The sequence below is a fragment of the Triturus cristatus genome, chromosome 4_1, assembly GCF_964204655.1.
Source record: "Triturus cristatus chromosome 4_1, aTriCri1.1, whole genome shotgun sequence".
Classification (NCBI taxonomy): Eukaryota; Metazoa; Chordata; class Amphibia; order Caudata; family Salamandridae; genus Triturus; species Triturus cristatus.
Window position 1 is genome coordinate 914,389,273 of NC_140585.1, and position 18,193 is coordinate 914,407,465.

The 18,193-nt window shown below is 46.3% G+C and overlaps 1 protein-coding gene across 1 annotated transcript in view; it reads left to right on the forward strand.

The window, feature by feature from the left end:
* Positions 1-16,434: 16,434 nt before the first annotated feature.
* The window catches only part of KCP (kielin cysteine rich BMP regulator), a 496,613-nt gene continuing 494,854 nt past the window's right edge, over positions 16,435-18,193 (forward strand). The window contains exon 1 of the mRNA XM_085653703.1: positions 16,435-16,933. Within this exon, the coding sequence (XP_085509829.1) occupies positions 16,816-16,933 (118 nt within the window). The 5' untranslated portion in view covers positions 16,435-16,815. The remainder of the gene's footprint in view (positions 16,934-18,193) is intronic.

Consider the following 18,193-nt stretch of genomic DNA (forward strand, 5'->3'; position numbering starts at 1 on the left):
GACACTGTATGTTGTCGGACCCCAGGGAATATGGTCCTCGGGGCCTTTTAATGGCTCGAGGAGAGAGGCCGCATGCCCCACTCCCTATGAAAATCGAATTGGCCTAGGGGGATGGGGTCCCAGACCCCAGGGGGTTTGTTCACCCCAATTTAAGAGATGTTGCCCTAATACTGTCCCTAATGCCATGTACTCGTAAATATTGACTTAGTAGAGGTCACTTGGCAGAGGGCTAGGATCAGGACTCCTGTCTTTTGCAGGATTCTCAGAAATGTTAGAAACCTAGCCATGGAAACAAAGCAGACCATCTGAATCTTCGTTACAAAGTAAATATTTAAATGGGAGCAATAAAAAGGTCCATCATCCGGAAGCACTTCTTCAAGGGAACAGTGCCCCTGTCTCCAAGTATGTGTTGACGCTTTTCTTCCATCAAAATGGGTCGATTAACAAGATGAATAGGAAGCAAAGTGGATTCAGAAAATGTGTCAAGAATAATTTTCTTATTAGATTTATTCAGAAAATATAAGTGACATTACAGCAGTAATGTAATCAGTAAAATAGCAGAAGTCATTAAATCGATTGTGTGTTTCACTGAACATACATTGCCTAAGATAACAAAAGGAAGCCAAATGAAAAAGGTATATTTTTTTTTTTGATAAACAAGTTTTTATTGTTTTGAGTGATACAACATAAAAACTTTGAGCCTGTCGAACCACCATCATACAACAACATAGCATGAGAACACGCCACATCCCCGCACCCCCGAAACCCCCCCATCCCCTCCCCCCGAACAGCGCGCTCATAGTACATTGCCGAAAAAGGCATATATTAATAACCAAATCATTGAAATCACATACAGAGGGTTCTGCGCTACAATAAAATGTGTGCAGGGAGCCTGAAAAAATATGTGTATATGTCAAGCGTACCTAGAAAATAAGCTAAAGTGAATCAAATGAGTAACTGAGTCAATTAAGTAAGCTGGCCAAATGAAAAAATGAGTCATCATCATCATAATATATACTTTATTCAATTATATTTAACAATCATCAAAGTAATTCATACAAAACATAATAAAATAAAGTGGGATTAAAATCCCATACTATCATGATATTTTACAACTGATTTTAAAGAAGCTCAAACTGCACAAAAGATATCAATTGCATTTCAGGTTTGTAAAAAGCATGAAGCTGGTTTACATTTTCAGAAGTTGTATCTTTTCAACAAAATCAAAGTTGCAAAAAAAGGTCAAACGGAATAGCGTTTGGTCTGAGATCTCCTGACACACACACACACACACACACACACACACACACACACACACACACACACACACACACACACACACACACACACACACACACACACACACACACACACACACACACACACACACACACACACACACACACACACACACACACACACACACACACACACACACACACACACACACACACACACACACACACACACACACACACACACACACACACACACACACACACACACACACACACACACACACACACACACACACACACACACTAGATAAAATGACACATTGTGCCTATTTTGATCCTCAGCACAAGGGATCTTTGCCAAATGTTGTTAATCGTTCATAAATACGGCTCAGGGGCAGGTCTCGTTTGTTCACCCCTGAAAATAAAATGCTGACCATGGATTTAGTACATTCGAATAATTCCCTCTCGACCCTTTTGAGTCAAATGAGCTCCAGGAAGAAAATGATCAAATGAGCCCAAAATTAACTGCTTGCATTTAAAATGAGGAAAGCGAGCTACTTGCCCATACATGTGGGTCTTCTTATAGTGTTTTGAACAATATGAACAATTCATATTTTACAGAACCGTGTGACATTTTTAAATACATAGCAATCTGTCAACACAGGAATTGGAACTAAGATGTTACATGAAAATTATAAAAAACATGTTCTCCTGTTTTCCTTTCGGACACTTGTATCGTTAAAATAAAACTACTCAATATTTTTCAGTGGAAGCGTCTTATGTATGTAATCTTTCCACCAGAAGTAAAATAACTTTTAAATATAGTGCATTCATTAATTTCTTTGCACGTCTTTCTTCGTGCATGTATCATGCAGAACGGAAGCGTAAAATAATATGACGATGGAAACTTTTACTACAGCCAAAGCATGCGGCAGACTTTGCCTTTTAAAATGTTACATCGCGTTAGCTAAGGAAACACGCAACAGAGTAAATGGCAAGGCAGATGAAGACTACGCCTTTGCGCATGCGCTGTGCAGAAAACACCCCAAACTGGGAGTACATCTGCTACATGGGCGCCAACTCAAAAACAACAATTGATGGACAGAATGCAGAACAATGTCATACATTCACCCCAGTACAGAGATCTGGGCCTAAATCCATCGTTTTTTTGCTCACCATGCCATTCCAGTTTGAACCCAGCCATATGCAAATCAGTCTTGACCCTGTGCCCCATGGGAACAGTCCAGCCCGAACTGCCAAGCCAGGTCCTCCCTGGACTGGAAACAAGCATCCTAGGACCGGTTTCGGGCTTTCAGCCCTCGTCAGCCAGGATAGCTTGATTCCAGTGGCATGGAGAGCAAGGGACTCACGTCTGAGCATACCCTTCCCACTCGGGGTGACAAATGCAAAAACAACAATTGATGGACAGAATGCAGAACAATGTCATACATTCACCCCAGTACAGAGATCTGGGCCTAAATCCATCGTTTTTTTGCTCACCATGCCATTCCAGTTTGAACCCAGCCATATGCAAATCAGTCTTGACCCTGTGCCCCATGGGAACGTTTGTTGTAACGCTTTTTGCCCTAAGTGGGATGGGTATGCCCAGACGTGGGTCCCGTGCTCACTACGCCACCAGAGTCAAGCTATCCTGGCTGATGACGGCTGATAGCCAGAAACCGGTCCTAGGATGCTTGATTCCGGTCCAGGGAAGACATGGCTTGGCAGTTCGGGCTGGACTGTTCCCATGAGGCACAGGGTCAAGACTGATTTGCATATGGCCATGTCTGAACTTGGGTGGTGTAGTGGGCAAAAGAACGATGGATTTAACCCAGATCTCTTGACTGGGGGAGAATGTCTGCATTGTCAGCATTCCGTCCATCATTTGTTTGTTGTAACGCTTTTTGCCCTAAGTGGGATGGGTATGCCCAGACGTGGGTCCCGTGCTCACTACGCCACTGGAGTCAAGCTATCCTGGCTGATGACGGCTGATAGCCAGAAACCGGTGCTAGGATGCTTGATTCCGGTCCAGGGAAGACATGGCTTGGCAGTTCGGGCTGGACTGTTCCCATGAGGCACAGGGTCAAGACTGATTTGCATATGGCCATGTCTAAACTTGGGTGGTGTAGTGGGCAAAAGAACGATGGATTTAACCCAGATCTCTTGACTGGGGGAGAATGTCTGCATTGTCAGCATTCCGTCCATCATTTGTTTGTTGTAACACATGGGCGCCAACAGCCTGCCAACATTGCTACCACATCATACGCAGCCGTGATGTCACCACTGTCTCATCTCCATGGCAGTCACAATGATGTACACCTCCAAGGTGTACCCAGTGCCGTGGCAACTAGTGCCATACTCTCTAGTGCACCCTGGTAGTTAGGACCTCCTCTCTGATCTGTAGTCAGTAAAATATGAAGCAGTGCACGAGGGAGGGCACTGGAAATCACAGGCTTTCCAAAACGCAGTGATGTAGAAAACATGAGAACCATCCTGCTCGAAAGTTGTGAAACGGCAGAAAAAAATGAAATATCTGTCAGCACTGGAGAGCTCAAGAAACCCAAAGATAAAGTGTGGGGAAATTGGGCGAAATATAGTGAGCTGTAACTACAAGCCGAGGGGCATATCATCAAGGACCGGCGATAATTATCGCTAAGCGCACTTAGCGCTAGGATAATTATCGCCAGGTAACGTGGAATTTTATCGCTGAGATAGCGTGCTACACAGGAACGCTTATCTCAGAAGAGATCAAATTCCAAGCGCTAACTGCCAAATGTGAGTTTATCGCTGGAAATCCAGCGATAATTTCACAAAGTTTGGTGATAGCTTGTTGATAGGGCAGGGCAGACTTAGCCATGATATCCACCTTACATAGGATATCATGGCTAAGTCAGTCTTGAAGCAGGCATAAGGAAAGTAGCGATAACCAAGGTTAGCGCTACTTTTTTTATCGCTACTTTTCTTATCGCTATGCCTGTTAGCGTGCCCATTGATAATTGGAGAAATGTCGGTTAGCGACATTTCTCCAGTTATTTTGGGACGGAAAGCCCACTTTGCATCTCATTAGAGATACAAAGGTGGGCGTTACAGGAGAGGGAGCTAATGCAAGGATTCACGCGATAGCGTGACCTTGCTGATAAGGCGATAAAATTATCGCCGCTTTTCATCCGACAACGGACGCAAAAGCGGCGATAATTTCATATCCCCTCCTTGATGATATACCCCTAAATTCTGAGGGCACGAAGGGTGTGTGTACAAGAAGGGCACTTGGAGATATAAAAGCGCAGAAATGCAAACAGGAAATTGCGGTGACGATAGCGACAATCAGAGGGAACAGAATAGAACAAGGGGATTGTATTGAACAGAAGGTATATATGGACATGTATTGTAATGTAGTACTATGCATTGTATATTTGACAAATAAAAATGGCTTAAAAAAAGAAAGAAAGAAAGAAACCCAAAGATAAACAGGAATATATGATACTGGGTAAATCTTTTAATAGTTTATCCCAGCATACAGGCCCAAAACAACAAGATCAACTGTTACTCTGTTATTTATATGCTCCTGGTGTATGTGTGACAATAGTGTCAACACACCAGTTTTGGCAACACTTCTATTTCAGTCACAGCAGTATAGCACTTTACTGAATTATATTTTTGAGCTTTGAAGAGAGGGGGGGGGCTAGAAGTTATGAACGTGGACTCCCCAAGGCAGCCTTCCAATCCTACCTCATTTACCTTTCAGAATTTTGGGACAAATTACTTAAGAGTCCCTTGCTCACTGAGCCACTGGATTCAAGCTAGCCTGGCTGAGTGATAAGGGGTGATGCCCCGAGACTGGTCCCAGGATGTTTGTTTCTAGTCCAGAGAGGACCTGGCCTGGCAGTTCGGGCTGGACTGTTCCCATGAGGAGCAGGGTCAAGACTGATTTGCATACGGCTGGGTCCAAACTGGGTGACGTGGCGAGCAAAATAAAGATGGATTAAACCCAGATCTTTGACAGTGGGTGAGTGTTAGAAAAGTTTCAACACTCCGCCCATCATTTTATTTTGTGATTTTGCTATGTTATGTTATACAGCACTGGTCTGAGTGATACTTGGCCCCTTGGCGCTTTTCTGTACAGACCTATGTCTCTATGGAGTTATTATGTAGTACGTGATGCATGGCCCTGCAGTAGTGTAGTCATTTCACATGTGAGAGCGCATGCTATACTCAGGGCACAAGTCCTAAAAAATAGAAGTGACGTCACGAAAGGTGACTTGCACCATCAGACTCATTGCCTCCCCTCGTTCACCCCTTAGATGCGATTGCATCAGAGAAGCCAGCGCGTGAGCAGCGTTCTAAATGAGCTCCGATCTCGCCCCAGAGAGGCCAAAGAGTGAATGTGTGGCTCCATTTGCTCCAGTTATCGAGCTCCCGGTAAAATAAGTGGGGGGATGCCGTCCACCCGAATGGTACCCCGACTCGAGCCCCGGCTATACAGTATATTGCATTACACACCTTTGTTGCTTTTTACGCAAATCTGTTTCCAAGTAGCCAGTTCTTCCCTCACATTGTGCTGAGTTGTCGTAAGCGCTGGCGTGCAGCTGTTCCTCGATTTCATAGATTCGTGGCATGAGCCAGGAAGTATGACACAAACACTTATTTTTTTGCATCTGTGTCACGTGACCTGCACATCTGGGATGTACAGCTTTTTGCAACTGGGGTCGATTGTCTGTAGGTGCTGTGAATTATGTGTACATTCAGTATGAACAATGATGTGCCCCTGTTCATTACTTCTAGCATGGAATTATTCGTCTACCGCAGGATATTCGAAGACGTTGATTGAGGCGTGCAGACTGTAAGGACAGCAGACCACTGCATTGATGGAGTGGTAACGAAAAGCAGGGTGGGAAGGAGTTTGCTGTGTTAATGCCTGTATTAGTTACAGATTTTCCTGCATTTGCCCGAGCACCTCTGTGTTGGTGATCCTGTCTAGGCTGCAGGTGTTGAGGGTGTCAGCTTCCCATTTGTAAATAGCGGCAGCCATAAGAGTGACATCCTGCCAGCTCAGTCATCCTTCCCTCTTTTGGCAGATAGAGGCTGTTTCTTGTTCTGTGCCTCCTGGAAGGCTTGTTTAAGGGTGGCTACACGGAACTTATTGACAAGAAGTATCTTGCTTCTGCCTGCCTTGTCTTGTGGGCGTTTATCGGTTGCTCGCTTTTTAAAGGGCCATTTGTTGGTTGTTCATCCATGTTTTACTCTTTGTGAACATCAGATGTAAGCATACACAAGGAGATGATGGACAGAGCGCTGAATCCATCATCGTTCTTTAGCTCACTTCGCCACCCCAGTTCAGACACAGCTATATGCAAATCAGTCTGGACCCTGTGACTCAACGGCCAAGGTCTTCCCTGGATTGGAAACAAGCATCCTGGGACCGGTTTCGGGGTAACACCCCTCATCAGCCAGGATAGCATGAATCCAGTGGCAAAGTGAGCAAGGGAACCACATCTGGGCATACCCTGCCAACTTAGGGTGAACAAAGCAAACACAAGGAGATGATGGATGGAGCGCTGATACTTTTCAGACACACACCCCCAGTCACAGATCTGGGTTGAATCCATAATCGTTCTTTAGCTCACTATGCCACCCCAGTTCAGACCCAGCAATATGCAAATCAGCCTTGACCCGGTTCCTCATGGGAACAGTCCAGGCCAAACTGCCTAGCCAGGTCTTCCCTGGACCGGAAACAAGCATCCTGGGACCAGTTTCGGGGTAACACCCCTCATCAGCCAGGCTAGCTTGAATCCAGTAGCAAAGTGAGTAAGGGACCCACGTCTGGGCATAACCTGCCAGCTTAGGGCGAACAAAGCAAACACCAGGAGATGATGGACGGAGCGCTGAAACTTTTCAGACACTCACCCCCAGTCACAGATCTGGGTTGAATCCATCATCGTTCTTTAGCTCACTTTACCACCCCAGTTCCCATCAGTTGTAAACCAGCTACTTTATTGCTGTTTCAGGCAACTCAGTAATGATTGGGAAGTCAACTTGGGTTATTTGTGCCTCCTAGTACCTGCACCATTTATTCTGCCAATATCGTCTGGTTGTGGGCCTCATTTAGAATTTTCTGGACAGGTTACAGTAATACTATGATTTTACCACGCTCAAGAGGCTAAGTCTACACCAGCTTTATACTGGTATTAGGATAGGATAGGATATATGCTTGTAGAGCGCTCGTATGCCGTGGCGTCTTGGCGCTAAGGGAAGAGAACCTAGTGAGGCCAATAGCCTGTAACATTCACCTATGTTATAGCAAACAGCCAAGTTTTCAAGGCTCTCCTAAAAGCCAATCTATTAGGTTGTAGACGCAAGGCTACAGGCAACAAGTTCCATAGCTTTGCCGCACGGTGGGAGAACGCTCTACCACCCCATCTTGCCTTCCTGATCCTATCCAGGCAAAGAAGATTCAAGGTGCCAGATCTTAGCGATCGGGCCGGAATGTAAGGTCTAAACAATATGCGCATAGCCCTAGCACCTCCTCCGTAGAAAGCTTTATGGACCAAGCATAAGGCCTTAAACTCAACGCGATGCTGGATTGGAAGCCAGTGCAAAGTTCGGATAGCCGTAGAGGTAGGCTTGCCTCTGGGTATATCCAAAAGTAATCTAGCAGCAGTGTTCTGCAATGATTGAATCCTGTTCATTTGGGACTTATTAATTCCCAAAAATAGGCCTTTACAGTAATCTAACTTGGAAAGCAAGAGAGCTACTACTACTAATTTCTGTTGTTCCTTCCTAATAAAGGGAAAGATCTTCTTCAAGGTTTTAATTAAGAAGAAACAGGAGGAGGTAAGACTATTAACTTGAGCCGAGAAAGTTAAATTACAATCAAAGATAACCCCCAGATTTCTGATCTTAGATGCAGGGGTGGTACATTCCCCAGCTATAGTAGGCCACCAGGAAGCAGGCAATCATTTCATGTGCAGTAAAGTTGTATTACTGTGAGAAGTTGGCCTGGCATATGCTGTCCACTAGTGATAGTGGGCACCTTGTACCAGTCAAAACAATCCTTATTGATGATAGGTTTAAAGACAACCTTTATTAAAAGCTATCCTAGTGGTAGCTATGGAGAGCAGCCTTCAGGCTAAGTGTTGAAGGAGTGTAAAGCAGCTTGGTTTACCAGATTATAACCTCTTGAATTACGAAATGAAAGGAGAACCACACAAGGTATATATATAAAATATATGTATTTATTTATAAACACTCTCTACTAACCCCTTTATGAAGTTAGAGAGCAAGGCACACAATAATACAGTTAGAAAATGACAGTAAATAGCACAATATACAATAGGCCCTAAGGGCGGCCCAAACCATATATTAAGAAAGTGGTATAAGAACCACGACTTGACTAGACACAGTGCCTAGAGCACGTAGAATCGCTGGGACCCCAAGGAACCACCCAAGGTAGTGACACAGGAGACCCACGGGGGACGCGTGCAGTGTGAGAACACAGGCGTGAGCCCCGTACTATTCTATGGGAAAGTCGCGGTCGGAATTTTAGAAGTTAAGGACACTTAGGAGAGGATGTTGAGCAAACCCCTTTAGACTTAGGGAGTTCTAGGGCCAGCACCCACTGGAGCACGTCGAGTTCTGCAGTGTCGGTGCTCGGATTGGACCCCACAAGCCTTGGCAACAGTAACCCACGCAGGAAGACAAAAGATGCTTCAGTGCGGACCAGCAAGGTCCTGAGGACTCCCCAAGTGATGGAGAGTCAGGGCACGTCTGGAGCAACCAGGTAAGCCCAATTAAAAGTAGAGTTGCCTTCACAGAGTCCCACCAGTCGACGGACTGGGGATCGCGAAGGGACCTTGAGAGAAAACACAAAGGGCCAGCTCACGGAACACTCGTGGAGTGTCAGCAGGCAATTTTCGGTGCAAATGCTGCTTGGGGGTCAGGGCTACAAGTAACACAAAGCTCAGCTTCAGGAGTCTGATGCTTCTGCAAATGGTCGCGGTGTCCAGGTGTTTGGGTTCCACAGTCTTCCACGAGGGATACAGGCCTCAGGATTGCTGAGTGCACAGATTGACCTCAGAGACCACGGAAACCAACCTCCTGTGTTGCAAAATTCTGCCAAGTCAGGCGGGAGCTTCGGAGATGCAAACCGGACAGATGCGTCTTTGGTGGCTGCCTTGCAGGGGAGTAACTCCTTTACTCCAAGGGAGATTCTTCAGTCATCTCATTCAAGGTAGATCATCGAAGTTCCAAGATTCAGTATCAGAATTTCATCCAGGTGTAATCTAAAGTCCTGTAGTCAGGGGTTCCTTCTTTATACCCAAGGAAGGGGTTGGACATACTCTGGGACCCAGAGTATGTGACTATGGGAGGGTCAGGAGAGAGGGGTGGCTACACCCATTTGCTTTGTCCAGTTCCATGCCAGAGCAGGGGCTGGTAGCCCCTGCAACCGGTTTGAACTGGACTATGCACAGGGACACCAAATGTGCCCCCAGTGCTGAACTTCAAAGCACTCTTGGAGTGCACCCACCCAGCCCCAATACACTAAAGCCTGTCTGGTAGGTGGTGACACCTCCCTGTGACAGGAAACCAATTGTCCAGGCCTCCCCTGCCAGAGTTTTGTCCAGCAGCAGGAGGGCAGACTCGTGTCTGTGGCTGGCAGCATCCATTTTGTGATGCCATGGCTCTGTTAGCTGGTATCGGGTATACCGGTGCTGTCATGTCTCTCCCTCTAGAAGGGTGGGATCATACTCCCACACCAGTTACTGGTGTGGAGGTATGATTCCAAGGTGTTTGACACCAAACACAACAGGTTTCCGTGCAGCCATCCCAAAGTTAGCATTTATCGTTTGTTTATAATGCACTTAAGAGTATATGGTTTAGCTGCATCACAAACTACCTCGGAATAAAAGTTCCGAAGGCTGCAGAGGGGCTCTGCTCATGCATCGGCATCCTCTCACATATAACCCAGCACCCTGCCTTCAGGATGAGTAAGGCCTGCCATAGGGGTGACTGATGTGCAGTGACATTGAGAGATATAGTGAACCTATATCTCAGGAAGGGGTGCATGCACCACCTTACCCAGGCTGCAGTAGCAGTCCTGTGGTGTCATTTTGGAAGGCTTCCTAGGGGTAGCATAATACATGCTACAGCCCCTGGTAGGCCTCTGGTGTACCTATGCCCTGGGTACATAGTATACCATGTACTAGGGACATATAAGGGTACCCCAGAATCCAATCTGGAGTGTACCTAAAGTACTGGTAATCAATTTAAGGGACAAAGCTGGGGTCCTGAATAGCAGGATCCCAGCCAGACCAAGTTGAAAACCAGCAAAACACCAGGAAAAAAGTGGGGGCAACCATGCAGTCAGATTCCACCTTCCTACAATTACTACACTACTAGGAATTTAGCAAGTATCTCTGTTTTTATATTTACAGAGCACAACCACAGATTTCTGCTGTGAAGTAGTATTGCAGGAGTTCCAGGACAATCAGGGGTTAGTAGGCTCAATTTATGACAATCAGAGATTTTTAGTACTGGTGTTCTGGGGTTTAACCTTATTATTGAGACAAAAACTGAGCACCAAGTCATACTCTTTAGCACTTGACCCTCAGGGTAGGGGAATTCAGATTCAGAGCTCTAAACATCTAATACCAAGAACCAATTCATTGTCCAGCCAGTGCTTTCGCTTGTAAAACGAAAGTACTTTGTTAGTAACACAACGCACAATTACTGTGCATAATAATTATAATGCACTACAAATGGACATTGATTGTAACTAGTAGCTACTATAGTCTGCGGGATAGTCGAAGCTGTTTCCTATGTACAAATCTTATGTCGTAAATGTTCATTGGGCTTTGGCCCTCTGAGGCGCATTGCAGGGCAGTTGTCTGTGAGGCGTAAATATGACTTAATTCACCCTGCTTCCTTCCACCACTTCTGGGGTCATAAAGACACAGTACATTTTTGTCTGTGGTTGTAGTACGCAGCTGGGCCTGCAGTTCATCGCTGGTCGGCCGCCGCCCCACTGCTTGGCCTATCTGATCCTAGTTAAGATCTGTGGTAGACCCACTGGGGTGCACTAGGTCAGGGGAGTGTAGGCCTTTCCTGTACTGGGAGTGGAACGGTTTTGCGGAAGCCAGATTACTTGAAGTCAAGTAAGTCCTGCTCCAAGGTTTCTTCTTCAAGCCTCGACAGTAGCCCTCACACCCAAACAAATCTAGGACCTCTCTACGTTGCAATGGTGAGTCAGTCAAAGTCGCCCCCTCGTCTGTGAACAGGGGCCACCTCCCACAGCACAGTTCACTCCGGTGCAACCTCTGACTGCAGTTGTAAGTTGAAGAGTGTCTCACCCAATAGCATCTCCCATACCCCTCCTCAGCAGTTGTTCAGCTCTTTACTTCAAGTTAGACTCCAAAGTACTTTCTACTGGCAGGCTGTCAGACTTCTCCAGGTTCTGGTTCTGGCCCCAAACCTAGCATGGGGCGTTAGCCATGGGTATCCCAGCCTCAGAGCACAAAAGTGTTCCTTGGTCACCAGTGGTTTGCGAACCCCTGGTTCCAGTAAATAAATCTTGGCACACTAGCTGGAAGTTTCTGCATCATTATTTATACCAAAGTTGCAGACTGGAGTTGTGCATTACAATAGTCAATTATGGAACTGGTCCAGTCAAGGTCTCTGTTTCAACTTGCTAGCAGGGAGCTGGGGTGAAGCTGGCAGTCTCCTGTTAGGAGAAACCCAAAACAAAATAAGGGAACAGAATAAAGAGAGGGTGTCCCATTTAACTGCCTGTTAACCTGTGAGGTGTAGCCCCTCAGTGAACAGTGGTCCTGGACAGGGCAGGGGAAACTACTTAAACCTCAAAGAAGTGTCTTTTGTCCCTGCCGCTGGGCTTGGCTGGGCTAACAACTTCCTGAGGTACTAATAAACACAAAGGATCTAGGGGAGGAACCCCAATGAGAGAGCGTACTACTCTCTGTCCAAATTATAACTCACAAAAAGTGCGTTCTCTAAAGAAATGTAGGTCATGAAGGACTGCGATTAAACTGCAATGGAATTTCTGAAAACACTAGATGAGATGTCTTGTAGGGGATAGGAAGAGACCTTTTTTAAGGACGAGAACACTCACTCACCCGAAGGTGACATGCTTCATCATAGGGCTCCCTCCTAACACCCAGGCTGCAAGGTCCCAGGTGTGGGCTACAACCTTTTTTGAAGAGAAGCTGAGGTGTTTTAAGTAGAGGGGACCGAAGGACTGTGTGAGTGAGGGGCAGAATGCAAATGAAAAAATATATATTGTGAAGAAGTTAAAACTGTCTCCAGGGGACCTAATAACTTTATTGAGTGGTGCCCTAGCACACGCTTAAAAACGAAGGGGACTAGGGGTTACCAACAAATATACCCCTGCTAGAGGTCAACATGTTTCTGCCCTTCGCCGACCCCAACCGGGGTTCAGGGGCATTCGTCAGGACCAAAAAGAAAACTAGTCACTCTGCATATAAATCGTACAAATAGTGATGGAAAAATGTTCAACACAGATGTTTATACTGGCCGTCAAATGTTTGTAACCTGTATATATTTAGCGGGTGAGGAATACACCGTCTCATCCGGTCAAAAGAAATTCAATTACCTCTCTTCAGCCACAAGGTACCCCACTTGAAACTCGGCCGTAGTGCGGTCCGAGCTATTCCTTCTATGACGGGGTCCCGGCATGAAAAAAGGTCTCTTCCTATCCCCTACAAGACATTTCATCTAGTGTTTTCAGAAATCCCATTGCAGTTTAATAGCTGTACTTCATGAGGTATATTTCTTTAGAGAAGGTACTTTTTGTGTTATAACTTCCTGACGTAGCCAGACCTAAGGCCTGTGATGGTGTTATAATTGAAGGGGGTGCACATGGTGTCTCCCTCCAGACCCCAGAGCCCTTCTCTGGGTCTTACACTCTCTAGAGACATGCAAGTGTGTTTTCTCTGTCCCAACACACTGCTTTACAGTTTTATTTAAATCTGACTTTTTAATTCACTGGTATAAATGTCTTGTTCTGCTTCCCCCACACAAATGATGACAATGGACTATATTCAGGACATATACTGTGGTCTGAGCCACTTACTGTCTTTTCTCAATTCATTCTGTAATACATTTAGACACTTTATGAATATGATGATTTGGATATAGGCTCTATTGGATAGCTGAGTTAATTCAATCCCCTGGGTTTCTTTTTGTTTACCGAATTGGTATGTAATTTTGATAGGAATCTCTGCAATGGATTGCAATCTTTATATGTTATCTATTTGTGTTTGGGCTCTTTGGTCGACCTAAAGTAGGAGTTACTTTAAAACACTCAGTCAAGTAGTTTTGAGGCTGTTCACTGTTAAAGCGAGGAGCTTTGGAGGACTGACACAGGATATTTGTATGTATGAGTTAGTTCAGCTTGGTAGGGAAGGGGTTGTGCAGCATGTGGATTAACAAGGAGCCTGATCCACATAAAAGTCATACAGTTGCACATGTGCACACAGTCCTTCATACGGTTGCACATGTAAGACTTTTGTTGTTTCAGATTATTCCCAGTCGTATGCCTGGAAAACACCACCGCTCTACATTTCCAGGCAAACTGCGGGAATGTCATGAGACCTGTGCTTTTCCTCTAATGTGGGGTCATATGCAGGGTACAACTCTGCATTTAGGAAGTGCAGCCTGCTCTAAAAGGCACATACATTTCTTTTCTTCCCACACTGAAAACATTCGCCCTCTTGGAGAGACCCCTTATTATGCGCCTGCACGAAGACAGGGGGCGTCCTGTCGGCCCTCACTCCTTGCCATGGAAGCTACTTCAGCGGTTTTCTGGTGCAAATCTCCAACCATTTCCGAAATGGAAATTGTCAGAGAGGAGTTTGTGGCGGTTGGCAAAATCACAAGTTTATGGCCATTCACCAACTCTCAATGCAAACCACACCTTGACCCCCCTCTTGCATACATTTAACCCTTTCCTGCTGTAAAGCTCGGTTTACTGCCATCAGTGTGAATCAGGCATGTGTCTCTTGCCTGCTGATAATCCCGCTGACCAACGGTGGCTTTAAAGGGCCTCTAATTACATCAATCTCATAATATGCAGGAGCCTCCAAGGTTCGTTTTATCAACAAACCCACAAACAAAGATACGTATAGCTGCAAGAGAAAGCAGAAAGAAGCAAAGAAAATGTAGAATGTACGCTATGCAGATAAAACTGCATGATATCATATACTTTATATTAAACCCTGGTGAAATTCCTTTAGGTGTGAACTGGTCTTGGGCGGGGCAGGTTGGGAACGGTGGAGAGGCGTTGAATAACAGGTACACATCTTTTATTTCAAAAATTAAAAATAAAACTGTCTATGATCTATAGTGGGCTGTTGCTAGAGCATTTGTACTTCAAAGCCCTTGGCGCTGATTAACAAATGATGCACAAGAGACATAAAGTACTAGGGGGGACTGGATAGAAAGGATTTCAGTGGGCTTCTGATAGGTTGCAGGTCAGGTTGCGAACGTAGATGAAGTGGCAAGGAATTCCAGGTTTTGGCTGCAGGTTGCAAAATGCTCTATCACCATATGTGACAGTGCGAGTCCTAGGAAAAGGTCGATGTTCACAGCGAAGGACAAGAACAAGAGTCGACCAAGAAAGTTTTGGGGCCAGAAAACTGGATGATATGTTATGCAGCCTTATGGACAATTATTGTGGTTGACTTTGGGTAGCCAGTGAAGTGCGCATCTTTGGGTATTTGGTGATACGTCTGGCCAGTGCAGTTGCAGCGGGCACAAGAAAGCCTAGGGAGTGGCAAGGTAGACTGTGTTTCCATAGTCCAATCCAGTCTGGACTAGGGCGTTAATAACCTAAATGTGAAGGTGTTCCTCTATATATGAAGAAACAATCTTGTCACCAGGTGCCAGAAACAAACCTTGGCTACCTTAGCTATTTGTTTCGTCAAAGGGGGATCAACATCAGTGTGCAGTCCCAGACTGCAAACAGAAGTGACAGCAAACGGTGCAGGGCCCACCAGGCCAGGACTATCCAAAGCTTTTTTTGCAGAGCATTGACAGAGGTAACAAGAAGGTTGGGCATGGGTAGATTTAGTTTTACCAAATTCTTGATCATCCACAATCAGATAAGTGCTAGACAGGCGTAGGTCATGGGCCATTCTGCTGGGTGGAGAGGGCAGAAACCAGCTAGTTGGGTGTCATCAGCGTTCATGAAAAAGTGCTCACCTTCCTGAGGATGTAGCTTGGCCAAGGGAAACCTATAGATGTTAAACAGAGGAGGCCTGTGGGACACCACAACTCAAAGCTTTGGTCTCAGACCGAAAAGGGGTGGGCTGCTATTTATGAGGAGTCTCTACGTTCGATTTATGACATTTGAGAATAGAGCTTGAGATACTTATGTCAATTAGTCTGGAAATTAGAATAAGGGTGATTGATGATGCATAAGGCTCTCGACCACGAAGAATCAAAATCCTGATGCCTCGTCGACACCGTCTTTTATCATTCTATAGAGCTCATCTGAAAGTGACGCAAAGACCAACTAAAAATGTCCGTAATCGAGAATAGCCTCGCTTAGTATCAACAGCCCTACTTTTGCCCAGTGCACTTGGGTAAAATTAGATGACGGAAAAGTGAAAAACCATGAGCCTTGCAAGTCATACACAGACGTCTAAGGCAGTTGCTTTCACCCACTGAGCTAGCTAACCGGACAGTTTAGCAAAGGTTCTAGTAACAGGCACTTTAGTAAAACAATGTAAATTCGCCTCATAGAGGAGGAGCGCGAGAGGGGCGGGGCGAGGATCGGAATCCCACTGTTCTCCTGCAGCCACTCGAGGAGGCTTTGGAGGGGCAGTTTGAAGCTTTTGTAACCTGACTCCGGGGCCGGCCAGAGATCCTTTTCCGTGGTTCTCCTCCCGCCGGCCAGAGGTGGAGCCCACCCAGTCCCCTTACACTCACATCTTCCCCTCTGCTGCAGGGGTGCACTACAGGGGTGCGCAGGGAGAAAGAGGGGGCGGGAGCACGGAACAGAGTGGGAGAGGGGTCTTTGAAAGAGAAAGGGAGGACTGGGACAGGGTGGTCAGAAAAGAGAAAACTGAGAGATAACCGGGAGGAGAGGGGCGGAGAGTGCGGGGGCAGCCGCAGAGAGTGGGGCGGGGGGGGGGGGGGGGGCTCTGTGAGGGATGCTCGCTGGAGGGCGACCCCTGCACGCAGGGCGGTGCTGCCGCTGACCGGAACCGGTGAGATGACCTCTGGGAGGGGGCACAGGGCACGGCGACCCAACCATTGAACAAAGCCTCTCTGGTCCCCCCTTGTACCACATACTTCTGGGCGTGAAGTGCAAGTCAACTGTTGGGGTCTTACTTTTTGAGGAGACCCCCTCTTCCTGTCCTACAAAGGACCCCCGCAGATCGGCTGCCTGCTAGGAGACCGTGGCCCACGTCTTGGGGGTACTCGTGGGACAGCCCGCCCGGAAGGAACTCTGACCCCTACTGCTGGAGCCCCCAACTTCCACTGACAGTCGCTGCCCTGCTGTACCCCGGGGGTAGCGAGGTGTCCGGTGTGAACCAGTGAGATGTGTCGGGGGCTTGCTCTGTGGTTCCTGGCGCTGGGACTGTTCTGTGCCCACCGGGCCCTGGCACAGCCCGGGGACCCGGAAGCTCACCTGAACATGCACTACTTCGATGATAACGGTGAGTCTTCCATGTGGGTGTCTGTCTACCTTTTTAGATATCCGCCCTTTCGGTCTCTTTCCCTGTCTGTTTCTGTCAATGTCTGACAGTCTCTGTCTATAGATCCTGCCTAACCTCTCTGGTCTGCCCGTCTCTGTCTACATTATCTTCCTGTTAAGCTGTCTCCTTTCCTCGTGCTCTCTCTTGTCTGTCTATAGAATCTGCTATTCGCCCTGTCACGCTCCTTCTCGCAGACTTCCTGTCTGTCTCTGTTCTGTGTTTATCGGCTGTTTTAGCTGCCGCCTCTGTCTCTTTTACCAAAGGCCACTAGAATGAGCAAATCTGCTACCACGGTGTTTTCCACTTAATTATGGGTTTGCCACATATGTCACATGACGCACAATATGCTGCATAATTTGCACTTTTCAAAGAAAAATGTTTCTAGTTAAAAAGGCTGAAAACGCGTGGTAGGGTTGACTGCTCACCTTTCAGCTGTGAATCCCGCCATACAAGTGCTGACCTGTTACAAATAAAGCGCACACTTTGCTCACATAGTATTAGTGCGTCAAAGTGAGAAATAATGTAAATAATACTGACATAGAATATGCCTCCTAGGCATAGTTTGGTCTTCTTTAGCCACATAATAGCAAGTGTCCCTGTTAATAGCAAACTAAACCCTATTTTGTATTCGTTTTTAGGATTCTGTCTCGTTCTTTCCCATGCTCTTGATGTCTCTCCATCCGTCGTTCTCACCGTCTCCTTCTTCCCTCTCCATGTCTCTTTCTTTCATTGTTTAAATATTTCTGTCGTCCCGCGTGCTTCTTTATTTTTCCATATCTGTTTCACCCCCTCTGCCCCTGTAGCTTTAGAACTCCTGTCTTTGTTTCCCTCCCTATTCTCTCTCTTTGTTCTCTCTCTTTTCTCTGTCTTTTCTTTTCTCCCTCTCTACAGCTACCTCTTAATTTTCATTTAACTCTGTCTCTGTGTGCCTCCGCCGCCAGCCGTCGTCGCGTCTCTCTTATGAATAAACGAATGATGAAGGGAGGAACTTGCACTTGTAAAGCGCTGCTCTTGGGCCTGCATTAATACTTTCGAGGTGCTTTATGGCTTGAAGAAGTTTGAACGTCTTATCTTCACTCTCTTTCACAATGAGCCAGTTGGGCTCTCTTTGGTGAAAAAGCCATACAATCGTCTACCACTGCCCCAGACCTTTGATGGTGATAACTGCATGGGCGAAAATGCCCAAAAGTGAGCGCCAGCGAACCTGCCATCCTTTGTGTT